This window comes from Pagrus major, chromosome 20 (genome assembly GCF_040436345.1).
Source record: "Pagrus major chromosome 20, Pma_NU_1.0".
Classification (NCBI taxonomy): Eukaryota; Metazoa; Chordata; class Actinopteri; order Spariformes; family Sparidae; genus Pagrus; species Pagrus major.
In genome coordinates, this window is record NC_133234.1 from 25,346,353 (window position 1) to 25,372,843 (window position 26,491).

Genomic DNA, 26,491 nt, shown 5'->3' on the forward strand with positions numbered 1-26,491 from the left:
CAGCAGATGTTTGAAAGAACAAACGGGACGAGAGAAACTAAAGAGATTCAGTTCGAAGCTGCTAAAGTACTGAGAGCTTTTTTTAAAAACCTCTTTCTCTCAGGTTTCCTGCACAGACGTGAGTTCAGTATCGATATTAGGGGAAGACGGTTCTTGTTACGGGTTGGTTCGCAAGACGCAGGTCCATCGCAGGTTTCGGCTCGACTCAGTAAAACTGGTTATGGAAAAGCAAATCAGCGCAGCTCAGTTTGACTTTGAAAAACAGCAAAAGTCAAAATCGATGTTTAAGACTACGGACAGAAAGATAAAAAAAGAGGCACGCATGCACGTTCATCCAAAAAGGCTCTTTAATTGGTCTAAGTGATTAATTACAGGGTGAGGGAGCCAGGTAATATAGATACTAGAATAGCTTTCAATTACCTCATTTTAAATTTGATCATGTAACAGTTAGAGGGGAAAAGAGAGATGATGAGGGAATATAAAAGAGTGGAAAAGAGAGAGAGTGATGAAAATCTTAAATATAGGCCAACTGATAAGAGTTAATACAGTAATAATAACAAATATTCCAGTAAATCAGCAACAGCTTTACAAAAAAGAAAAAAATGTGCCAGAAGTGTGATTAGAAAACGTTTTAAGAGTGACTATAAATTACTATCATATGTAGAATACATGAATATGACACTAACCAGCCTCAAATAACACAATTTCTCTATATCGATATAGTATTTAGATGCAGAATTAATTCATCGTGAGGCCCTGTGTGATGTTGTGCTGTACTGAGGCCTCGTTCTGAGACCCAGTGAGGAACAAGAAAACCCATGGGTTAAGACACCTAGTGCTGGTCAGTGCTGTCCCGATACCTTTCGTCACTTTTGCAGATTGTGTTCATATGGACTGCTTTCACAAAAAGTCTCTGCTTCCTCTGCTGACTCATCACTAGATGAAGACTTGAAGGGTTTAGCTCCAAAACATTTATACATCTTTTAAAAAGAAGTTACCTGAAATTCATTAACAGATGTCTCAAAATGATTATTTCATTCTAGAAAATGCTGCCGCTCTTCTGTGTGTCTGGAGTCAAAATGTTTTTAATATTGAACGTCTTCCTTGTTGTTTGGAGTTAAACTCTTCGCGTGGACGTCGGCAGCTGTCCCTCACATATCTTGCTACAGTGGCTGCTTTGTTTTTGGTGGCTGTATTTTTAAAAGAGACGATTCCCTTTTTTCCCTCAACTTATTTCTCCCCCCCGTCTGTAAACAGTTCATCTACTCAAGGCTTGAACCACCCAAACCGTCCACATTAAAAAATATACACAACACACACACAGCATGAAAACTCTGGTTATAGTTTAACCATGCGCCGACACCGTGGACTGTTGTAAATCTTAGTGCACATTAAAGCACGAGGAAACACACAAGCGTTGTCGTAGGAAAGTAGCAAGTGAGCAAAAACCTGCCGATGCCGGCTTTCCACATCTTTCTCGAGGATAAATTGGTAACAGTGCAGTCCTCTTATCTTACTTTAGTGTACATCGAATAAGTCCTAAACATCTGTTTAATTTCCAGACCGAAACTTCTATTCTTTACCACAAAAGTCACATAGAAAATCCACAAAAACTTCAAGTCATAACTTCTCCCCCTTACATTAATCTAATCTCTCTACAGTCCTCCGTTAATCCAAAGTATCCGTCTCACGAGATCCGTCAAACCTCAGACTCCAGACTTGACACCCGTCGCCAGGGACGAAGCACGCAGGGGCTTCCCGAGGGTTGTCCTCCCTGACCTGCCAGGACCTCCGATCCAGTCTGGGATCCCTGATAGACCCCGTAAGCCCCATACACGCTGTCCTGGTACAGCAGAGCCCGCTGGCTTCCACATCTCCCACCACCACAAGCCAGCAGCTGACACACTGGGCTCGGGTGGCCGCTGGAGGCCTGGCTGTGGTGCTGCAGGTCTAGGGGGCCGTGGTAGAGGGGTAGTCCAGGGTATGAGTTCAGGTACTGGGCGTACTGTCTGCTGAGCAAACTGGTGGCTCTGCGTACCATCCCACGCCCTAACCCGGTCCCGTGTCGGACTGCTTCTCCATAAGTCGGGAGGTGGGTGGAGTTGGAGTAGCGCAGCCTCTGGCCCTTACGCCCATTGGGCCTCCTCTGGTCCTCCCGTATGTGGAGGTAGGCCTGGTTCCGTGGGAGGCACAGGTTGTTTCGAAGGTGGGCGGGGTTGTAGGGCTTCGCAGGTGTGGTCGGCGTGATGATGCACGGGAACAGATCTGGCACGGTGGACGGTGATTGACTGGATAGCGATGACTGGGATTCGTCGAGCTGGCGCATCTGCTCGCTGCCCCACGTGGCTTTGAGGAACGAGGGGCGCCGGTTCCTGCGTCTCCCTCTGAGCATGAGGTCCTCCGGGGGCCAGGAGCTGTAGTTCTCTACCCGAGGACACATCCCCTCCCCTGGGTAGATGCTGTCAACGCTGGGGGCGGAGATGTGGTTCTCCTGGAGGTGATTGGCTTTGAGCTCACTCAGCGAGACAGGACTTTTGTCCCTCTTTTCCTGGTCCCTGTGTTTGATCCTCTCCATATCCCTGTCGTCACACTGGAAACTCTTGGACCTCCGTTTCCGTCGGGATAAACCTGCTTGAGGCGAGGACATCGGGTGAGAGGCGTAGATGTCAGGTAGCTGGAGATCCGTGTAGGGAATGAAGGGCGAGTGAGGATGGGCGTCTACGTAGAGTCTCCCGGTGGTCTGGTAGTGGTGCGGGTGCTGATGAGGGAGCGGCTCGCCCACGGCCAGGTGAGGGGTGCTGAGGCTGGACACGGGAAGGGGCCGATCATACAGACATGAAGAAGAGTGCGTCGGAAGCGTGTAGCGTAGCGGCGTGGGCCTGGTCACGCCCCTCTGCTGTTTCAGAGAGGTAACAGCCGTCAGAGGTGGAGAGATGGAGCGCTGGGGAATCGAGCAGTGATTCTCGGTGACGTAAGCAAATCCTCCCGGCACGGCCTCCGTGGCCACTTGCGGGACACGAATAGGCAAGCTGCCGCCGTGACGGCTCAACTGCTCTATGGTCTTGGTGGCGTTGTCCAGAGAGGTCTCGACATTGGCAGTGGAGACCAGGTCCTTGGCAGTGCGAAGCATCTTTAGCATGTTTGCTTGAGCGTAGTTGGAGGTCAGGTCCGGTTTGGCCAAACCAGATGAACGCACAGGTTCCTCGACTCCATTGAAACAACTATAAATACCCTGAGAGAAGACAGAGAATGACAAAGTATTAAAAAGATAAAGACTGAAGAAAGAAGAAGAAGAGGAAGAGACAAGACAGAAGAATTAATCACCTAATCATTTGTAATTAAATCAATAGTTAGTATAACCTTGAGTCAACCGAGCGGTCCTGAGGGGACAATTTCAACCAATTTTTGCTCCTCAAAGTGACGATCCAGCTCCCAACTCATAAAAAACTCCACTGGCAAAAAAACCTGATTTCATTAATATCTCATTTTATCACCGAGGCAAGACTTAGTCACAAATTCATTATGCATTCTCCCGAGACTCAAAGAAAAACAGTTTAAGCTGAGAGGATTGCCCCAATAAACGATCATGGACACACACACACACACACACACACACACACACACACACACACACACACACACACACACACACACGCCTACAGTCCCCCGCAGAACGAACCGTCTCTAACTGCATGGACAAACACAACCAAATCCCATGACTGCTCTCTGCTTACAGTTGGTTGAAAGATCCTGAAAGAGCCAAATTTAATTTGGCCCTTGGGGCCGCCCCATACGGATTAATGATCAGATCGTCATTTAGCCGTTAATCTGATAAAACCCGGACCCAGGCACAATGGTGTAATTACACGGCAGAGGAGCACAGAGGCTGGAGTCCATAGACATTTTCCCTGGCTGTTACTTCAGCCAGAGCTTTTTTGCCTCAATAACCACATTCCCAAACAGCGGCATCAATACACTGGGTACTAATTTAGGCTAATTGCAAGCGAACATTAAGTAATCAAAGTTAAATGCTGAGTAAACACCAGAATTGGTGCTGCTTTTCTATCCTTTTATCTCCCCTCTCTGCCCTCCCCTCTCATTCTTAATAAGAATGCGGCGCCATTTTAAGCTAATATTTTTAACAAGGCCCTTCAATGATACCATGTAATTACATGCAAATGCACATCCATCTGCACCCATTTATCATCACATAAAAGAGATTTCATGTAAAAAAAAAAAACAGCATATCACGCTGAAAAAAAGCAACCGAGCAAGATAATCACCCAGCCAATATTTCAGTCACTCAGCCAAGCTGTTACTCAACTAATCCAATTACAGGCAGCCAATCAGTCACTTAACGAAATAATCAATGTAAAAAAATCAGTGAAGCGGTTTCTCGACCGCACTTCCAGCAATCAAACCAAACCGAGAGCAAACAACCAATCAGTCAACTGAGTGATTAGTAAATCTCACCCGACTGATGGCCAACATGAAGTCGAGTTTGTGCGACTTGTGGAGGGAGTGTCGCAGTTTCCAGTAAAGCAGGTGTTCCCAGGCGAACACCAGCAGGCTGAGGCCCATGGCCACGAGCAGCATGTAGAAGACGCCCGCCATGTTGTCGATGTCCAGCTTGCTGCTCATCACCTCGTTCTTCTCGTTCTGGCAGATGCCCGACAGCCACACCGTCTCCAAGCGCTGGGTGTCTCCTGGAGGGAGAAGATGGAAAGATTTGAGCAAAATAAAGAGCATGAGATGACCTGACAGACTGAAGAAGACAAAGACACACGATAGCTCACAATAACATCGAAATAACCATTTATGGATGAGCATTTATATTGTGTTGGAAGTGCTGTACACTGCAGACTAAGTTTTAAGACACGTTTTACATTTTGTTTGTTTTTCTTTGCTCTGGCTTAAGTGAACGACCCACAGACATCAGCAGACTTATTGCTTCCTCTAGGAGCTTTTTTTTTCCATTTATACCCTGTTAACATCCTGGGGGAGTTGATTTGAAGCCAAGGATTAATTATGACTGGGGAAACTGTGATATAGTTAGCTTAAATAATATGGAAGGGCCCTGAAAGATCAAAGTGAAAGGATGCCTAATGCCAGCCGAGCTTAGTCATTCACACAACACACTTGAATAGTTCAATGACAGAAATGCTTCCAAGTCATAAACACGAGAATCTCTCCTTCGCTGCTTTCTGTAGTCAACACATCCTCACAACTAAACAACTGGTTTAACTCTTGGTTTAACCAGCTCAACTCATGTTCAAGTCCTGCCAGCGAGCCGCTCATTGGCAGGACTGGAAAATATAAAAATCCGTACTGAAATCGGCTGGAGGAGAGCTAGTTAGCTGTGCTGAGGGAGCTTAAAGATTACAACTGAGCTAAACGCACAGCAGGACTGAGTATTTCTGTTCAGAGGAACATAAAGTGTTAAACAATGACTTGCAGTTACTGTGACAACAAGTGCAACAATTGTAAATAACTGCACAACACTTGTGTTAACTCAGTAAAGTCCTGTTTGTTGCAGCAGGTGGAAAGTGCTCCCCCTAGAGGCCTGGAGCAGCGTTTTCTCTGTCGCATGTGTTTTTGGGGTTTGTGTGTTTTAACACGTTTTTTTTTGTGTGTATTTGGTTGTGTTGCTGCTTCCCGACAAACCCGGGAACAAAGATGAGATGAACCGAGGCGTCTGCCTTGTCGGCCAACATGCAGAACGGGCTGCGGGTGCTGCACCACAAACACTATCGAACTAAAGCTGCAAGTCAGTGCTTCCAAATGTTCAGAATATACTCAGTACGTCAGGCTGACCGACTGACTGACTTTCTGTGGTGGAAATGCACTTCAGCGTGCCAACAAAGCATCTTTTGAATGAGACGAATTAACACCTCCATCAGCCTTCATCACCACATAAGCTGCTCCTCCAGGCCTCTGAACAGGTGGCCACCCTCTTGATCTACGTTCTCCGCAGTGGCCTCCAGGTAGCACGGCCCATTTTATCCCTCAGTTACGCATCTTGACCACAAACACACTGTTTATTACATCATCATGGAAAGCTCGGAGTGACTGTGAGTGTGTGTGTGTGTGTGCGCGAGTGTGTGGGGGTGCTGTTAAGCTCTCAGAGGAGGGAGGATATTAACTCCACACCGGCGGCTGTCATGGTGAGTGTGTTTGTGTGTGTGTGTGTATAGGTAGAAAGGATAAGTGTGAGTGTGTAATGGAGATAATCATATCCCTAACACTCCCTGCTGTTCTGCAGGATATTAACTCTTCCCTGTAAGCCCACTTCCCTGCTGACAGAGCACACACACTGAACTGGACTGATGCCAGTCGCACGGTCCACATACAGTGAGGACAGAAACAAACACAAACAGATAAAACACAGGAAAGTGTAGGAGTGTGTGTGTGTGTGTGTGTGTGCAGGCATGGGGGGCTGTTGTGTATATTATCATCATGTGCCCACCGTCTCCCAGAAACTGCAGCAGCGCCAGGTCAATGGGCCGTTTCCAGCGGGAGTCCTTCTGCAGAGCGATGCCGTATCCTGTGGTGGCGAACACTTTCCCGCTGCCGATGGTCACCAGCTTGCAGCCTTCGTCTTTCCCGGCCATGTAGTTCAAAACAGCGGCGTCGTAGATGAAAGCGTCCAGCTTCCTGCATGCAAATAGATCATCTTCATTCGAGAGAATGTTTAGAAAAGTTCTTAAATACATGTTAGGATTATATCTCTACAGTATCAGTGTTTTAGCCCATTAAATCTAAATGTTGTATACTTTAAATTGCTTCTGACCACATTTACATTTCCTCTACTCTGCAGCCTGCGACACAGTCAGCCTGCAGAGTCTTCATCAAACATCTAGCCGGCTTTTTAGAGTTAAAAAATCAAATATACAGGTGTTGTAATGGGTTCACAATGTGCAAAGTCACCTGAAGTGTTCTGAGTTCATTCTTTGTGAAGCTTCAATGTTTGACAGCACTTTACTGTACAAATGAAGCTGCAGCAGACGTGACTTTTCTTCATCTAAAAATACACCCGTCACATCGATTTCAACACAAAGAGCATCAAATCTCTGCTGTATCACCTAAATTATGATCATGACTGCTGTGATGTCTCACGGAGGATCTGTTAAATATAACCTCTTATCTAAATCGTGTAATATAGTAAGAAATGTCCGTCAAGCCGTACCCGGTTTTGAGGCTCTCCAGAGCTTCTTCCACGCCCTTCTGGTTGTACTTTATCATGTGTGTGTGCATGTCGAGGTAGTTGCTGCGGATGTTCCTCTCCGTGCTCCCGTTCGGGACCGTCCCAAACCGGAACGGAGGGTAATGTTCATGTGGTTTCTGGAACTGTAGAGAGACAGAGGAAGAGGAGAGAGGAAGACGGGGGAGAAAGATATGAGAGAGATGAGGAGAGGGAGACAAGAGAACAGAGGGAGGTGAGAGAAGAAGAGATTCGGTAAAGGAGGGAGAGAGAGAAGGGAGTAAGGAGACAATGGAAGGAGAGAGGAGAGACTGAAGGAAGGGGAAGATGGGGGAGAAACGAAGAGAGATGGGCGGTGATGAGGAGAGAAGAAAGAGCGGGTGGAGAAGACAAAGTATCGGGAGGGATGATATTTTGAAAAAGAGGGAAGAAAGTGAGAGGACAAGGAGGAAAGAAGCGAGAAAAGAGAGTTTGGAAGGACAGAAAGGGAGAAGAATGAGTAGAGAGGGAAGGAAGTTGGACAGGAAGGAAGTGGAGAGAGGACAATGAAAAGGAGAAGAAAAAGGTAAAAGGAGAAAGGAAAGGAAAGGAAAGGAAAGGAAAGGAAAGGAAAGGAAAGGAAAGAGGGAGATGAAAGGAGAAAAGAAAAAAGGAGAGAAAAATAAAGGAAAGTAAAAGAAGAGAAGGAAGGAAGGAAACAAGAGAAGAGATGAGAAAAGGAAAGAAAAGATGAAGAAAGTAAGAGAGGAAATGAGAAAAGAGGAGATAGAGAAGGACAAAAGAGAAGGTGAGAGGAAAGGAAAGCAAAGGACAGGAAAGAGGACAGCAGAGGAAATGGAAGCAGCCAAAGAAAAACGAGAAAAATGAAGGTAGGAAGTAGGAAAGGAAACAAGAGCCGAAAAGAGAAGGAAGAGAAAAGAAAAGAAAGAGGAGAATTGAGAGGAAAGTAAGAGAGTAAAGGAGAAAAAAGTAGAGGAGGAAGTAAAGTAAAAGGAAAGATGAAAGATAATTGTGAAAAGAGGAGAAACAGGCAGCAGAATGAAGGAATGGGTCGGAGGACGAGGAACTACTCAGTTAAATGAAATCCATTATAGACTCATTGCATCGGCCGCATGAAACCTCAGTTTGATTCAATCTGATTTCAGTCGACAAACAAACAGTTTGAATCATTTCACCGCCCACAGACGATCCTGATCCGGCTCAATCTGCTCCCGGTCCAACTTCACATCTCACCGCTCGACGTGAGGACAGAAATACGTCTGTTAGGGCTCAATTACGACTGTAAACAGGAAGGAGATCTGTTCATCTCGGTTGCGGCATTGACCTTTTGAGCCGAGCGCAAATGAATGGGCCAATCAAAACCAGAGCGTGTGAGTGGGAGTGTGCATGTGTGTGAATCACTCATCAGCTGCGAGTGCAGTCGAGATGCCGCGCGCCTTTTTTTTATAATCAGCTGCTCGAACAAAAACGTAATTGAGACACAATTGGGAATTAAAGAATAGGCTTTTATTTAGTTCACAGGACGGCTCGGTTCCTGGTAACCCGCGTTATTATTCAGCTTAAGTAGGCTCCTGTTATATCGCTGTGGTGATCAGCTATAGTTATTATCACAAGAGGGAGAAAAAAGTGCTTGATGAGGTGAGTTGAGTTCAGAAAAAATGAGTCCGTAATCTCTGAATCAGCTCCTAAAAGTCTCCTGAAGTATTTGGTACCGTTCAGGAGAAACAGGTGACATACCGTACTTCTTTACACACAGCTCAGTAAAATAAAGCATTACAATAACGCCATGTTTTAACCATCGCTGATTGTTAATTTGTGGCCCGTTTTGCAGTGTTGGTGTCCTCAGGTCCGTTACAGAAGGGGGCTTGAAAAAACTGATTTATGCTCGTCAGGTTTTTCCACAATTCTGTTATCGAGAGGCGGACTAACACATTGATCTTCCTCCTTTCGTTAACAATAAGAGAAATAAAGAATAACACTTTATCCTTTAAACCTGCGGGGATGTGAACCCGGCACTAAATCCACCTACTCCTCCGTCGTGTAGGATGTGCAGGAGTTAAAGGGGGCAGCTGAGGTTTCTGTTGTGCAGGGTGATTCATGTTGGTCCCTGATGCTGTGGGACATAATACATCTGCATAAAAGTTAATGTAGTCAGTTAATTCAAGCGCAGATCGCTCCGGTGGCTCTGTTGATCCCTGCTGGTGTCGGATGAAATGCTTTTTTCCTGTAAAAGCTCCTCCAAGGTCGAGTGTGTGCGCTACAGAAAAATGTGTGTTTTCTTCTTCGACTGTTTTTAATCGTTTGACATTTGGCGATCTTGTTTTAACAGCGCGAGCAAGACGAGAGACGGAGACGGCGCGCGGGGGGAATATTGATGGACGGACCGAAATACTGACAGGACAAGTGGAGACTCAGACACCATCTGTATTGACAGACGGCAGTAATTGATTAGTCATTCATGCCACTGGGTTCCCCGCTGATAGGAGAAAGGACAGAGACGTTCACAACAAAGTTCTTTTACTTGACTTGATCTTAAAGGCTTTTTCTGCGACTCCTTTGTCTCTCTCCCGTTCACGCTTTATTAGGCGATGCAGACTGATGGACAGAGAAAAGAGGAGATGATGTGGCACGAGCTGGATTTAAAACACAAAGACAAAGAAGGAGGTTTTGCTCCGTATCTCGCGACTCCACAAAAACAGCTCGGTTCTGTGCGTCTCAAACCCCTTTTCCACCAAATTAGCTCGAGTTCTTGAACCTGTTCTGTTGTTTGGATCCTCGGTGCTATCTGGCCAACCAGCCCACGATCCCAACAGGTTTGAGCAGAACCATTAAAATGAAGACGGGTCAGAAACAGAGGGCGTAGCACGATGCAGGATGATCAGTAGAATATGTCATGCCCACTTCGGTCGGCACTTTGGACGAAGGAAAACCTGCTGTTTGTTGGTTCCAGCTGGGAACCAACTTTTTACAGCTGCTTCTTTCTGTCTGTCTTTTTGTCCCCCTGTCTTTCACATGATGTTGTAATTATTTGGCCACTTTGTCAAATTGGCTTCAAAGCTCGTCCTGGAAATTTGACCAGAACAGAACTGGATCCATGTTGGTGGAAAAGGGGACCTATGTGGACATTCACAGACGTGTTTTTTATTCACTCCCTTACCTTTTTGTCCGAGAGTCCAGAAACCGTGTCGATATACTGTTCCTGGATCATGAAGGCAGCCAGGTTGGCAGTGTAAGAGGCCAGGAAGATGACAGCGAAGAAGGCCCAGACCAGAACCATGATCTTACTGGTCGTCCCTTTAGGGTTTTCGATGGGGACGGAGTTGTTGAAGACGATGCCCCACAACAACCACACCGACTTCCCGATGGTGAACGTGGGACCACCGGGAGCTGAGGAAACATCGGAGGGGACAGTCAGAGACGCTGTTGATACGACTTATGCTGATGGGCGACATATAAAACAGTAAAACAGAAAGAAATCTAAAACCCAAACTATCTTCTCGACACCACGTATTTATTTCTACACGTTCTCTCATCAAGTGTAACATCTCGTGGCCTTCTGCAAACTTTCCAAACACGGGGAACAATTTCACAGCCTCGGCCCGTTTCCATCGCTCTCTGCCACCGTTGCTCATGTGCAGCGACGGGAGGGTGCCACCGCCATCAATCACACTTTCGATTAGCACGGCGACGAATGCTAATTAAAACAGGAAAATGACCTTTCGGACCTGGAGACGAGGCACGCTCTGTCAGCGCTGCATTCTGGGATTGATTAGCCCCTCTCCCCCAAAATCCTGTCGAGGGAACTTTTAACGTTGCAGACGGGGGCTTTACACAGGCTGTACTGTGTGAAGCGCTTTCCAAGATTAGCAAATTCATTTCATGCATCTTTTTTTAAATGTTTTTTTATTTCACAGCTTCTGGCTATTTTGAGGCTTTTGATGAGGTAAGGACAAATAACTACATTTATTTTCTGCCATATAACACTCAGAAAACAGCAGACTTATGTCAAATCTGTGGGCTTCACTCGAGTCTTTCTCATGCTTACCTCTGGGACATTGATCCCGTCGTGATCATTTCACTCCGATCAACTCAAGAGGAATAAAATCTAAAACAAAAGAAGGTTTTGAAACTCACATTTGGCGCTGACCAGGCTGCGGTTGTAGCCGACTGGACTCAAGTATTCAAACACAAAAACTGTTATTGCCACCACGGTCAGGCACATCACAAACATCATGACCCAAACTGCTGGGCTGTAGGGCTCTGGAGGAAGAAGAAGAGGAGGAGGAGGAGGAAGAGGAGGAGGAACAAACATCGAGGATTAAAGTAAGTCTCTTTTGTACTTCCTGCTTCTTAACCTCAGTCTGTGATGGGGGTCACCATATGTGGTAGGGGGATAGCTGATGAGAAAATGAGAAGACAGAAATACACTGTTGAGGATTTTTTTTGTGCTGAATTTTGTTGTTTGGGGTTTGGAAAAGGGATTTAGGTGTGTGCGCGGTACGTAAGGGGATTTAGTTGTAGGCTACAGTTATCGGCGGGGTAAAAGCTTAATGGGAAGTTTTCCTGAAGCGTCTGCAGAGACAGAACTTGTATAAGTAGGCCACACTTGGGGAGAAATGTGGGGAGAAAGACGGCGGTGGTCCACACGCTCTGTACTGTACATCAAACTCCCAAGAAAATTGGATGTTGTGAGCTGGCACAAATGAAAATGGATGGAGAAGAAGCAGTTGTTGTCGCTCACCAAGAAAGGCAGAGGGGGAAACTGTCCCGTTGCTGCGGGCGACCATGACGCTGATGCCCGTCTCGACAAACGGCACGGAGAAGTCGATGATCTCCGAACGCTCCTCGTTGATCGTGAGCGAGCCGATGGCCATGTCAGCTCGTCTGTACACGACCTGAGAGAAGAAAAACACGAACACTGAGGCGTTGACGGAGGTCAGCCGTTTAAAAACGTGCTGCTTTTGTACCAAACTAGTTTTCGGTTTAAAATCCTGCAACATAAACCTGATCGGGTGAGTTTACCACAACAAAACCTGCTTCCTAGTGTCCCAAAGGACATCCTGCTGAGATCCTCTCCACTAAAAACAGAGAGTAAATTCTGATTTTTTCATGAACAATCCTCTTTGAACGCAGACGCTCACAATGCAGCGAACACTTTGTGCTCCACAGTAAGACTCTAATAACGGCTGTCTGCAGAGACGCATATGAAAAAAATATTTGTCTCATCATCATCAGAGCAGAGAGAGCATGCTGCATCTCCAGAGTGTTCATATCCAAGCATGCTTTTCTGAAAAGCAGGAATTTTTTTGCAGAAAACAAAATCTGTTTTTATTACTAAATGTAGCACACACACACACACACACACACACACACACACACACACAGATACAGACCCAGAGCAAAACGCCTGCAGGCAAAGAAACACAAGCAAGAAGGCTCTCCCAAGGAACACCTGTTCAGGGCGTTTTTGCTCTCAGATCCAGCTGTGTTTGATGTGGCTCGGTGTGTGTGGGAGAAAAGTGTGTATCAGCTCCGTATGTACATGCACAGCCTCACACCACTGACCTAGATAAAAGCCATCAAAGAAAACTCTCTCGGCCAAGGCAGCGCGAGCGTCACTTAAGACACCGTGCATCATCGCCGTCATCCAACAACTGTACTGGAGTGTAAAGTAGGGCTGCGACGATCGGTCGATCGATCGATTAGTCGCTCGAGAGGAAATTAGTTGCCAAACGTTAATCGTTTAACATTTGCTGGTTCCGGCTCCTTAACTGTGAGGATTTGCTACTTTACTTTGTCATTTATGACGGTAGATGAGGAGTTTTGGGGGTTTCAGACAAATTAATTGGACAAAAGAAGCAATCTGAAGTCGTCACTTTGGGCTTTTTAACATTTCTTTGGACATTTAAAAGACTTAAAGACGAATCAATTAATCATTAAAATAAATAATGATCTATGAGGAGTCACTACGTCACAACTAGCTCGTGAACACATGTTAAAGAGCCTCTCAGGAAGACTAAACAGAGGAGAGAATATTGCACAAACATAACTCCAAATTAATAATAATTAATCTCTGTGTTTCCTGTTGTTTGCAAACACAATTGCAGAAACAACTTAATATGGCTCAGTGAACGTCTTCCTTTCTATCCAATGACCTTGTCTTCCGACTTTGATTTCTTTGTTTTCAAGTTATTCCTGACCTCAACTGGATTATTCCGATTAAATAAACCCGTTATATAAGAATAAGAATAGTTATTTTTACTGTGTGCACTGTTCCTAAAACCGCTGGTCAACATTCACTGTGTTTTTTTGCGATTCTTCGCGTGCCACACACCTTTTATCGTAACTAGGGCATACCGTAGCCCAAAGCTAGATTTTCTTTTTTTTTTTAGTTAAATCTGGATGAAGATTTTAAAACACCTTCCTCTAATAACAGTCTGCACACGGTCACTGGGCGACTCAACACAGCAACACCAGCTGCTGCATTCAGGGATTTATCCGTCCTTAAATAACTCAGCCCTCGGTCTCACCTCCCCAATCATGCCGTTCCAAGTACCGCGGACCAGCTTGCCGTGTTTTCCGTTGGTGACCAGGTAGAGGTCATAGGAGAACTTGATGGTGCGGGACAGCTTCTTCAGGATGTCTATGCAGAAACCCTTACAGCACAGTTTGGTGTACGACTCAGAGTGGCCGATGATACTGTAAAAGAAGGATGAGGAAAAAGCGGCGTCATGCAAAAGAGTAAATACAGTTTTTTTTTGTGTGTGTGTTTTTTAACATCTTGTGATCAAAAGCCTCGTCTTTGGCAGCCGGGGCCGCTGTTATCTTTAGCTTCTTAAGACTAAAAGCTGTTTGTTTTTCGTTTCACAGGAGCGAGCGCTAAATACGCTCAAAGCAACCAGCGGAGTGAAGGGCAGGCGCTGGCTGGTTCATTAGCCAAAATCAATGTCTGTTAACAGGGTGTCTTTCAAAGAGACGGAGGAGAGCGCCTAAAAAAATTGCAAAACACACACACACACACACACACACACACACACACACACACACACACACACACACACACACAGGCGGTGTGACGGCGCTCGCAGTGGATGGTTGAGTGACTGTGATGGCCTCTAATCAAAGGCCATTAAGGTGTGTAGCATGTGAGGGACGCTCGCTTCCTCTGTGCGGCCTCGCTACTTAATGGGGTGTAGCAGGAGAGAGCAGAAGGACGGGAAACGGTGAAAAAAATAATAGAATAAAAAGATAATGGAGAGCCACTAACAGCAACAGAGGACACTGAAAAGTTACAAGCAGACAGAGTGAAAACAAAGACAACAAAAAACACATTTTCTACCGAGCTAGCTGCCAAAAAGTCGGAGGCCCAAAAGTCTACGAGGGCTGAATCACACTTTGTGTTTCTGTGTGTGTGTGTGTGTGTGTGTGTGTGTGACTGAGATAACTCCGGCATGTCAATGAGTCAGCACAAGCGCTGAAGAGTGATAAAAAAGAGGAGCATGTGAGCGAATAAATGAGCAGAGAGACGTCGAGTCAAGAGAGTAATTAACGCATAAGTTGATTATTTTCAACAGCGCGAGGGTTCATTTTTAGACAAAATTTTAAGTGCTTTTTTGAAAAGACTCGCTTCTTTCACGGGAGTCAATAGCTCTGATAAACGCAGCGTTAATTAACTGCTGCAGGAGCCGGCCACCTGTCGTCATTATACACACTCCACTGACAATACACGCAACCACACACACACACAAACACACACTTAAAATATGCAATCTCTCTCTCTCTCCAACACACACACACATATCGTACAGTATCCTCTGAGAATAAGCAGCAGTTGTGTTGTGTCGCGTGTGTGTGTTCTCAACAAAATGCCCAGAAACTAGCGCAGCGTGGAGGGAAGCACCATGAGGGAGTTCGACCAGAGAGGAGGAGGATTCTCAGGTGAACAGCAGACAGGAAAAACACACGGCGAAACAACAACGAGGCCTGACAGGGCTTCAGCTTCAGCTTCAGCTTGGAGGGGAAAAAAGGAGGGCAGGAGTGAAAGGAGGACAGATGGAGGAGGAGGAGGAGGAGGATATTTGAGCTTATCACCACTGTGATCATGTAGGAATAATGAGGCAAGCACTGGAAAGTTAATTTCCTGCAGCCACTGAATCACAAATGATTATATATCAACTATCCAGAGCCATACCCTCCATACATACATATATATACATAGAAATAATGTTGTTTATTTAATATTTTGGCAGCCTTTAACAAACATCAGGTTGCATAAGTGGGGCTAAATATCAAGACTCGACATAAGATTCAAGTCCACGGGTGAGTCGAGGGGTTGAGGTTAGTTCAGATATGTCTTCGATAACACCAAGACAAAGAGGAGCGAATGTAATTTATGAGAGGAAGAATTCAACAGGACGTCTCCCCAATCTTAAACTATGGTCAAGAAAATAATTGTGTGCCGCAGGAGGACAATTTATCTTAATTAGTCCAAAGAAGCCCGACCGGAAACAATGAAAAAAAGCCCAAAACACAAAGTTACAAGCAGCCCAGTGTCCCTCTGAATACTGTTCAGCCTGGCCTCACCTCACAAGTTTGCAAATGTGGATTATTCTGGAACATCTCGGTCCGGTTTCAGTTTCAAAGGGACGTCACGTTACCAACGGGCACACAGCAAAAACGCTCTGGACAGTCACAGCAGGGTGAGGCAATATATCGATGATATTAGACTATATATCAGTGTTGTCTGTTCCTGGTTTCCAAGGCTGCGTTACAGTAAAGTGACTGTTACTGATGAGTATTTATCAAAAATCTCATTGTGTGGATATTAAGTAGTGATATAAGTACCAATAGTCATCACAACAGTACTGTTTCAAGATCGATAAAGACATATTTGGTCAAAAATACTGCGATTTGATTTTGTTGCGCAGTACATTTTCTGTTCCACCTTTTTGTTTTATCTCATCTCAGACGAGGCTTCGTTGTGTTTATAGGTGCTCTATAAATAAAGTTTATTATTATCATTATCATTTTATCATCGTCCACATACTTTTGGCCATATACTGTTCTCAATTTACAATCATATGAAACCCAGAAAAGCAGCAAATCCTGACATTTGAGACGCTGCAACCAGCAAATGACATAAAACAATGAATCGCTCATCAAACTTCTTGGCGCCACATTTGCTGCCAAACAGCGATGAAATGATCTACGTATTGTTTCAGCGCTGCCTTACATTCAGCATCTGGTCACTGCGTGTTGTGCTACATCGTACCATGTCACGTAGCCAAGCTGGATTTCAGTGTGGTACTCCTGCTCTTAATCAGGGCAGAGAGGTGGGCTCAGCTTTCTGGCAAAAGCAGCCGTCATCTGTCCAAAGAAAGGATTTTTAATGAGCGAGACAAAAAAGTTTTAATCACGCTAAACATCTGCTCTGCGGGGAAGCTGCTCAGACCACACAGCGAGATTAACTGATTTTTGGAGCAGCAGCCTTCTCTCCCTCCTCTCCCCATCTTTCTTTTTCGCTTCTTCCTGTTTGTTGGTCACCGTCCAAATGGGACACGGCAGCCAGAGAGAAATGGTGAAAGAGAAACAAAAAACGAGGGTAGGATGGAATAACACTGTCCCCATGCTATGACAGATGTCCCCATGTCGGACAGATAAATCTTCTTTACTGGCAATCAATGTGCCATCGCGCCCAACAACAGCCGCTACATATCTCTCTCTATAATTAATGTGCCAGCCATGGTCAGCTATGCAATCTGCATAACCGATACATACCCACAGGCGAACACACACACACACACACACACACACTTATACACTTAGTTCTTTGTTTTCTGTTGTTCGGCTGATGATCAAAATGTAGATTGATGTCAAACACATCATTAATGTCTAATAAAAGGTGGGACAGAAGTTTCCACACAGTCTGCACCAGCCATTAAATATTTTGTATCTGCTTTCTTGCTGAGAATCAGATAAGATGATTGATAACGCTCTCATGATCAGGTGTGCATTAAATTCAAAGCTGGTGCCAGCAGCCAGTTAGCTTAGCTTAGCATAAAGACTAGAGACAAGGCGGAAACATCTGTCCTGGCTCTGTCTAACGAGTGAAAACAATCCTTCTAACAGCACCTCTTTGGTTTTTTACGGAATAAAGAAAAGATTCTTTGGCTAGCTGTTTCCCCCTGTTTCCAGTCTTTATGCTAAGCTAAAGCGCTGCTGGCTATTACTTCATAACTAGTGTAAACATACGACGGTGTTAGGGCTGCACGGTATGGTTTATGGCGATTGTTTTGACAGATATTGCGATTGCGATATAATTCATGATTATTATTTCATGGAAAAACTAGTAAAATCATGATGATGTGGCATTTCTCCTGGTCTCTGCCAAACAAATGTGTTTTATTACATCTGGAGAACAAGCTTTGTAAGCAGAGCATCTCTGCAGCGTGACAAAATGTCATTAAAACACTGTTTTGTAAAAAAAATTTTAAATTTAACAAACTGTCCGTACATTTCTGCATCAAAATTTAAGTAAAATATAAAGTTTAATATCGCTCTCATATCTGTCCATTAAATGTGTCGCCAGCAGCCAGTTAGCTTAGCTTAGCATAAAGACTGGAAGCAGGGGGAAACAGCTAGCCTGGCTGTGTCCAAAGGTTAAAACAGTCGTGTTAACAGCACCTTGTGGTTTTGTACTGATTAAATATAATATATAAAACGTTGATTTGCGAGCTGTTTCCAGTCGTTATGCTAAGCTAAGCTGACAGGCTGCAGCTGCCACTTCACATTTAGTGCACAGACGTGACAGTGGGATCAATCCTCTCATCTGACTCTACTTAAAAATACAACATACTCACATTTTGGCATAAAACAAACAGTTATTATCTATTTCTGGACACTTTACTCCCATAAAAAACACGTGTTCAGCTTCTGATGCTTCACATATGATGATTAAAGGAACTTAAGATATATGTGGAAACGCCTCTGGATGTATTTGTTGTCTGTTTTCTTTCACAGTATGAGACAGCAGTCACAAGACAGGCACTTAAAGTGATGTTACCTTTGTTTTTCAGATATTATCATCACATATTTGTATCTAAGTGTCACTGTGACACGAATTTGTCTGTCAAACTCGAAAGTGACGAGGATCATACTCCGGTTAATGGAGCTGCTGTGGTTGTATTATTGAGCGAGCTCCCGTGCTGCAGGTAAACAACATGGCAGCATGAATACATAGTAAAATAATCAATAACAGGCAGAGAGAAAAAACCTTCTCCTGAGAATTAAGTTAGAAATAACAAACCTCTTGAGTGAAGAGGAGAAGCTACTGTGGGTGAAGTCTGAGGCCAACAGCAACAACAAGAGCACACCAGCATACAGAGCACACGTTCGCCCAAAGGCCTTTAAATAAATCATCGGGTCAGAGATGTGTTGGGCGTGGCAGGTCAGCGGTCAGCTGACACATGATGCAAACCGCAGCCATTAACAGGTGAAGAACTGGCGGCAACTTCTTCTGTTTGTTCTCATGAGATTTGCTGCATCTCTTGCTGCGCTGATCAGTACGAGCGAACAATCACACATGATTAATAGATCGTGGGAGGGAGCGCTGTGTGTTCACAGAGCAGAGGATAGCTGCTTGTTTCTGGGCTGTGACCTTAAAGTTGATGATACGAGCTGCTGCTCGGGTGAATCGATCGAGACACATTGTCGACAGGAAACGCAGGAGGAAAGCTTTTAGAAACCAGGTCCGGTCTCAATAAATGTTTCAGAAAAATCTTAAAATATGGATTCTACTGAAAACCATCGGATTCAGCGTTTCATTTCATGATGGCGATCACTGAAAACCACTTGAAATAAGTAAGCAGTTATTATTCATAAATACTATCTTGGCAGATCCAAGAGGAAACATACAGTATGAGCAACATTAAGGAGCGTTACATACTGCAGGGATAAGTACCTCACACAACCCCACATCAAAACACCTGAACTATCCCTTTAATGGCTGCTAATAATTTGGAAATATTGACAAAACAACGAAACAGATCACTGAAAACTCACCTAGAAAAGCCCACTGCACACTCACAGTACACGCCAGAGTCTACAGAAGCAGCTGATGTCCATAACAACTTGTTTGAAAGCTTTGTAAAGGGACAGTAATGCACGTTGAATTTTGAATTTTAACGGGGTTTTCTTGTTTGTTTTGACAGAGGAGCAAGAAAAGCTTTGCTACGAGAGTTTTACTATAATGTTGAGTTCCCATTTTTCCATCTCAAAGCCCGACAGTATTGATTATAACAGGATATCGTGATGACAAACAGTCAAGAAAGCTTCTGTTTCCTGATAGCTGTTGTGAAATATTGTGTATTTTATTGCTCCAGTGGTCAAAAACACACAATACAGCTGAGCTGACAAAGTGGTTAACACTAGTTTTACGACCGATTTGAAACGCAATTACATTCGTGACAGAGCTGTACTTCTATCGTCTCTGGTTGTTTGAACATAATGAAGACGTCGTGTTTTCCTGACGAGCACCAGTTGTAGGTAGTCAGAGGTAATGGCTGTTTAATGGCTGTTTTCTGCCATGCTGCGATCTGTGTTTGACACCGGAGGTGTGTTTTTAAAGTGCTTAGACACTCAGCACACACAATTACGCTGTGTTTAATGAAGTGTGGAGGTTTGCAGTGTCTACTCAGAACTAAACTGGGGCACAGAAAGGGAGAGGGAGGGTGGAGATGTCTGCGCGCTGGGCCGGGCTCAGATTGATATACTTGTGCTGATATTAGGGCTTTTTTTTTGGTATCGGCATCAAAATGATACTTTACTGTGAGAAACATGTTCCTCTCAAAAGTTAAATGTTGTCTAACGACCGGCAGACAAACGACAACTTTGCCTCAACAAAACAATCTAAACTTGGATAAATGTTTATTCAAATCACTTTCTGATCAGAGAATAAACAAACAAACATGACATTTCATTGTTCACCTTTAAAAACAGCAGCTAGAAAACAACGTCAGCTCAAGGTTTGTTCTGGAGCTTCTGGTGGAAATGGACCTTGAGTTGAGGCTGTTTTGTCAGCTGCTGTTTTCTAAAGTCAACAACGAACTGTCAAGCTCAACTTTCAAGTCGACGTGGATGACGGGACGTTCAGAGTCACGGAGAGTTTGAACACAGAACCACAGATCCGAGACGAAAGATTCTAGAGGTTTCATTTGGATCACCCTGTTTTTACTGTTAACTTCACGTATTATTTCCTCGGCTTTGAGACATGAGTTAAGTATCGATTTTAGGGGGAGACGGGTGCTTGTTACGGGTTGGCTGCAGTTGCGAGACGTCACCGCGGCCCGGCTAACAGAACAGTGCACTGTACATGTGTTGGTGTCGCTGTGCGTACCTCTCTGTGCGGTTGGACTGCCGCCTGCACGGCACCGTGTTGCGGACACACGTTCCGGTGCCCGGGTCCACGTTCTCCACCATGACGAAGGGATGCTCCTCCAGGGTGGCCACGGTCAGGTGACGGTCATCAGACACTTGCTCCAGGAAGTTGCCGTACCGAGGCCAGACCGGGTAGCGGACCTGAAGGATCCCTCGAGCGTACGTTCCCACCTGGAGAGAGACCAAGAACTCATCTTGAAACTATCATTCACAGAAAAAGACTTTGAATGTTGTAACGGCGTCCTTTAATAAGCAGAACACAGAGAAGTTGATTCTCGCTTTCATCACTCGCAGGTTTGACTATTGCAACGCTCTTTTTAATGACCCACCTGAGTTAATATTTAAACTCCAGCTTGTTCAGAACAGCCCTGATTCTGATAGATTAGGCGATCCAGCAGGACAACGTAGTATTTTTTAACTACTTTTACTTCAGTAAACTACCTGAATACTTCCTCCACCTCTTCATGTGTTTTAATCGCAGCCGTGATCTTCTCTACATGTCAACCTCTTCTCTCCTCACCTGTCTCGTCTCTCTCGACTTCACAGGAACAATGATTTTTTTTTTTTTTAAGTAAAATTAGCATTTGCTGACCTGGAGGAAGAGCATGAGAAGATGAAAGCAGAGCAGTGTTCATTAATGCAGGACCGCGGAGACGTCGAAAGTCTTTGAGTTAGAAACTAAAACAAAAGAGCAAACCGACTGCACCGCATCAATAATACATCCCAGCATGTGTTGCCTTCAATCTGCGTTCATTTTGTTGACTGATTATTCAATTATTAATTCTCTTTTTTCAGCCGAATAAACAAATTGAAATGTCAGTGTTCATAAATGGGAGCTGTTCGTGTGATTAGCGTTATTTATTATGTGTTTCCATGTCTTCAGATATGTGCTGCTTTTAGTAGATTTTCTCTGATAACGGAAACATGTTTTGTCCTAATAAAGCTCCCTGAACTGACGACAGCTGACGAACTGATATCCTGGCAGACAATGATGTAGTGTAACAAGACAAGAAGAAAGCAGCAGGATGAGTTTTTTAATGTCAGAGGGAGCCACTTTGGACCAGAACTGCTGTATAATGTCACATCACACAATGAATAATCCCATCGATGTCGGCGCTAAGCTCGGCGAAACCCTCTCTGTGAGATCCAGGACTGTTTGTCACATCAGCCTCGACCTAATGAGCCATGCTGAGCTCAGCCCGCGCCGACTTACTGCATGTGAAAGTCGCTCGCTCACGGCTTTAATGAGACCTCTTCTTCATAACCAACTCGCGATTTTCTCTCCTGCTCGCTCATACTCGCGCCTCTTCCCTTCGTCAAGCACGGATGATTTACAAATCTGCGTTGGACGTACAGTACGACGCGCGAGACGGTGATTTGCTTCTCGGCACCATCTGTGAATGACAGCGTCGGTTGTGACGATCAATCATCTCAATCTGTCTTTTATAAAGATCCTCGCACGTCTTCTCCTCGCGTGGAGCATCTTAAGCCGACGCTCTGTCATCTCCCTGTCGTTCTCACGCTGCAGGGAAGGTGCTTGTTATTGATTATTGGATACTGGGTTTAAAACACAGGATGAGGATCTCCCACAGTACTTCATGTTGGAAATCAAAGTAAAGACATTATTAAATGCATTTTGTCACGTGTGAAACTTGAATAAACACAGCACTCTGTCATCATCTTTGGCTTAGTTTAGTTATTTCCTGTTTTATTTTGTAGGTTCTTATGTTTTGTCTTACTTCCTGTCTTTGTCTTCTTCTCGCCTTTGTGACGTGTCCCTGATTATCCTCCTGTTTTCTCTGCATTTGCTTCTTGTGTCTTCCTTCAGTCTACCTGTCTGTATTTTCCGTGCCTCATCCATTTGTTCTAGTTTTTGTTTTTCTCACTAAGTTTTTTGTCTTTTTGTCTTTGTTCACTGAAATTGGCTTTTTCACATTAAAGCTCGCCTTTTGTTAGTTCTACCTGCCTCTGCCTGGAGTATTGCATTTGTGTACTGGGTGTACTGAAAACACACACAACCTTAAAGTGAAAATATTTGACATCGTTGCGTCCACAGGGGCGTCTTTTGACACACTTTGGCAACACTTCCCAGCACTGGACGCTTGACCAAAACAGCGTGCACCCTCCGACAACCACACAAACAATTACTGGCTGCACCTGATTGGACAAATGCCACTCGGACCAACATGGCGGCTCGTTTTGGGAACTTTCTCCTGTATCACAAAACAAGCTCAGCGAGATTTTAGCCAAGAAATAAACAATGCAGTTGCCGAATCTGTCTTCAGTTTAGCTTGACAACGGTTATTTTTTTGAAACTATTTTTTTGGGACATTTGGCCGTCCCATTACTGATCACGTGACCACAAACGTGAAATGAACTCCCCACAGAAACCGAGTCTCGCTGACTGATATCGCCCGCCAGCTAAAAAAAAAACAACAACGCCTTTATTTATTTCTTTATCTGAGTTTTGGATGTGAGTCACAACCCAGGTCTGGCCCCTGTCTGGTTTGAATCCACTTATTGTAAGTCCCTTTGGACAAAAAAGCATCTGCCAAATCAAAAATAATGTAATTTGTCGTGATGAAGCAGCCGCGGCATTAAGCCTTAACTCGATCAGACCACTGTGTGAACTCTCGCTCTACCTTTTCCACAGTGTAGCACAGACGCACACAATACTAGTAGATTACTGAGTGACGTCGACACCATCACTCTACTGTCTGTCTGCCGATTGTCATGACAAAGGACAAAATGATTGTCGATGATTGCTGTGCAGCATCTGATGAGCCTTCAAACTCATGGACTCGAGGGTTGTAATTTCATTGTCCGTCTATGTGAAACAACACGGCCCCGACACTTTGTATCTTGTAATTTTCTGTCTGAACTTCCTCCAGAAATAACCCCTAGTCCTATGTAGCTGTGCATCTATCTTCAGTTTAATGTAGTGATGTTTCGAGACACCTGCTGCTCAAACTTCTGCCAAAATCCCAATAAAATACAACACAAAACTCTTATAAAGTGTTTGCATGTAGGCCATATAAAGCCGTATCTTGATGAAAAACAAATATAGAGCAGACAAAGTCCAAAGTTAGCTCTTCTTTTTGCTCTGTCTTTGGTCTCCACCACCTCCTAAAACAAACACCTGACTCTTTATCTCCTGAATGCTTCACTATGTTCACCAGCTGGTCGCTAACTTTGTCTGTGTGGCGCTGAGCAGGTATACAGTCGTTTTGTTGCTGAAAACAGCGACCTGCTCCTGCTGGAAATGAGATTGATGAGAGCGAACCAAAACAGTAAAGTTGCTCTTTACGGGAACTGCAGAGTCAGATGTTGACTTTCTGTGGGTTCCTCGCTACGAGCAACTTCTTTCTTACATGTACGGTATAAAAATAAAGATTATTGTAGATTCTAGTTGGACGAGAGAAGAACAGGAAGAGGAGGAAAGAGAAGAAGAGTTGCAGAGCAGATAACGAGGACTGTGTCACCCAGCATCGCCCATCGGACACTGACGAGGAACAAACGTCATGTTAAACTGTCAGGGTGTCACGAAGGAGGACGCCGACTTGAAAAGAAACCAGTCGTCATTCTGGATGAAGCTTCACGCCAAGAACAAGGAGCGAGAGATCAGGATGAGACGAGGACGGACGGACATGAAAACCTGAAGATGAAGACGTAACGTATAGATGAAGCGTACGAGAGACAAATGCGACCTAAAGATCGACACACACACACACACATGTACAAACCTAACCCCACTTCAGCACAATTACATGTCCATGTTCATACACACACAGACAGACACACACACACACACACACACACACCGGCCAGGAGGTGACATTGATAAAGTAGGTTGGTCTTTCCAGGGTAGAAATAAATGAGTTCAACTGTAGCTGTGAGATTACATTCAGGCCTCTCTGTTTAGCCACACTTTTTCAATACGCCCTCGGGCTTTGAAAAGTGTGTGTGTGCGTAAAAGGGAGTCAAAATACTCTCGCCGGGCTGCGGTGACGATGAAACGGGAGTGAGCCTTCAACAGGAAACACACACACAGACGCACAACATTATCGATTTGAAATCACGTCCACACTTGTAGCTTCAGATATCACCTGTTTGGACTCAGTTTGTGATCCATTGCTGGAGTTTAGATTTTTAATGAATCCACCTTTGACATCAAACGCAACAGGCACGAACTTGTTGCATCCAGTCGGATTATATTTGTAGGTCAGAGGAGAAACCTACTGCGTGAGGTGAAAGAGTCAGGCGCATGCTGGAGATCAGAAAACAACAGGAAGTTAGTTATTGGAGTTTGTCGTGCTGGTTCGGCCCATTCAGCGACACGATCAGCGCTCTCGTATCAGCGGCAGCGGCTGCGACACGCAGCTCACGGAGGCACTCGACATACTTTAAAATCTTTAGCGCCGTGATTTGCTGGAATTTACGCGGCTTAATTGTGCTCTCTGGTGGGGAGCCTTTTGAATCACGATGTCACGATGGTCAGGGATCGTCCATCGGCCCGACCCTGATTCCAGTACAGTTATATGTTTGGCAGAATGTGCTCACATAACCAATATCTCTTTGCTCCTGCGCCATCAGCGCCATTACGTTTCTGTGTTTTGTCGGCCGGTACCTTGTCCCAGAGCCTCTCCCGATCCAGAGCGACGATGACCATGGCAGGGTTGGAGAGGAAGCCTCGGTTGTTGAACGACAGATCTCTCCTCTCCCACGTCACATTCAGCATGTGCCTGCAGCCCACAGTCAGGAACATCAAGTCATGAGAAAAGTGTGTATATAGTATACTATGCAATCAAGCACTTTGATTCTACATCACGCTATAATTTGCATATTCATTTACACAGATAAACACACACAATGATCACCTCCTAATTAAGCCTAAAGCTCCCCTGGGAGGGCAAACGCTCGAGACGTGGAAGTAGCTCATTAGGGGGATGAGGGAGGCAGCTGATTGGTGGAGGGCAGGGTGTTCCTGCTGAGTGATTTTGCTGTCTGTTAACGTATACATCCGTGACAGACTGCGCTGTGAATAATTAATGCAGGTTAATTTGCATTTCAGACCACGTGCTGCAGAATGCTTTCAGCTCGTGCCCTGTGCTGGTGAAGTCACTTGGAAAAGTGTGCTCTTCTGTCTCAACAGGTACAGTCTGCCAAAAAAGTATGCCTCACCTGAACAAAGTATGGTTGTCGGAGTGTTTGGACGGTTTGGTGCAGTCGCCGTGTCCCTCGGGGATAAAACCGTACAGCTTCTTGAAGCTCTCGGCGCCTTTCGCTACGATGGCGACGCCCTCCCGAACCCTCTGCCGCAAGCTCTTCCTCCACTGTTCTGTAATCACTCCGATAACACCGACAGGGAAGCTGTCGGGTGGAGGGCTGTCGGGGTTGCCCACGGCCGGACTGGGGATCATCCAGATGTAGCCCGGCCCCAGCAGACCCAGCTCGGCTGCCTGACGAAACAAGTACTGCGCCTCCTCGTAGGAGCAGTACGCCAGCACGACCCGCGAGTCCAACTGCAGACACAAAAGAAGTAGCGGAGAAAACACAGGTTGAAAATGCAACACATCGGCCTCGGCAGCACCAGCTGTTCCTCAGTTCAGACTTTAGCCTAGCTTAAAGTCTTCACTAAAGTAAAGCGGTGCTATTAAAACAGTAAATTACACATTTACACCAAACAAACTAGTTCTGAAGTTCTTACGTAGGTATTAGTCGTCACTAAATATTAAAATTCAGAAACTGTCAGTGTAGCTATTGTGATGGACACGTTAGCTTGCTAGCACGTCACCCGTTTAGAGTAAAAAGTAAAATAAAAATGGAAAATGGCCGACATATCTGACCTGATACATC

General features: G+C 44.9%; 1 protein-coding gene across 2 annotated transcripts in view; it reads right to left on the reverse strand.

Moving 5' to 3' along the window:
- Positions 1–325: 325 nt before the first annotated feature.
- LOC141015074 (glutamate receptor ionotropic, NMDA 2C-like) overlaps positions 326–26,491 on the reverse strand; it is a 31,745-nt gene continuing 5,579 nt past the window's right edge. Inside the window, exons 4-14 of one of the 2 annotated variants that reach the window (XM_073488982.1) lie at positions 25,817–26,157; positions 25,263–25,377; positions 20,595–20,806; positions 13,732–13,900; positions 11,943–12,096; positions 11,336–11,461; positions 10,359–10,588; positions 7,187–7,347; positions 6,467–6,654; positions 4,474–4,706; positions 326–3,232 (exon numbers count right to left, since the gene is read on the reverse strand). In XM_073488982.1, the coding sequence (XP_073345083.1) occupies positions 1,700–3,232; positions 4,474–4,706; positions 6,467–6,654; positions 7,187–7,347; positions 10,359–10,588; positions 11,336–11,461; positions 11,943–12,096; positions 13,732–13,900; positions 20,595–20,806; positions 25,263–25,377; positions 25,817–26,157 (3,462 nt within the window). In that variant the 3' untranslated portion in view covers positions 326–1,699. The remainder of the gene's footprint in view (positions 3,233–4,473; positions 4,707–6,466; positions 6,655–7,186; positions 7,348–10,358; positions 10,589–11,335; positions 11,462–11,942; positions 12,097–13,731; positions 13,901–20,594; positions 20,807–25,262; positions 25,378–25,816; positions 26,158–26,491) is intronic. The other variant, XM_073488983.1, reaches the window with a different exon arrangement.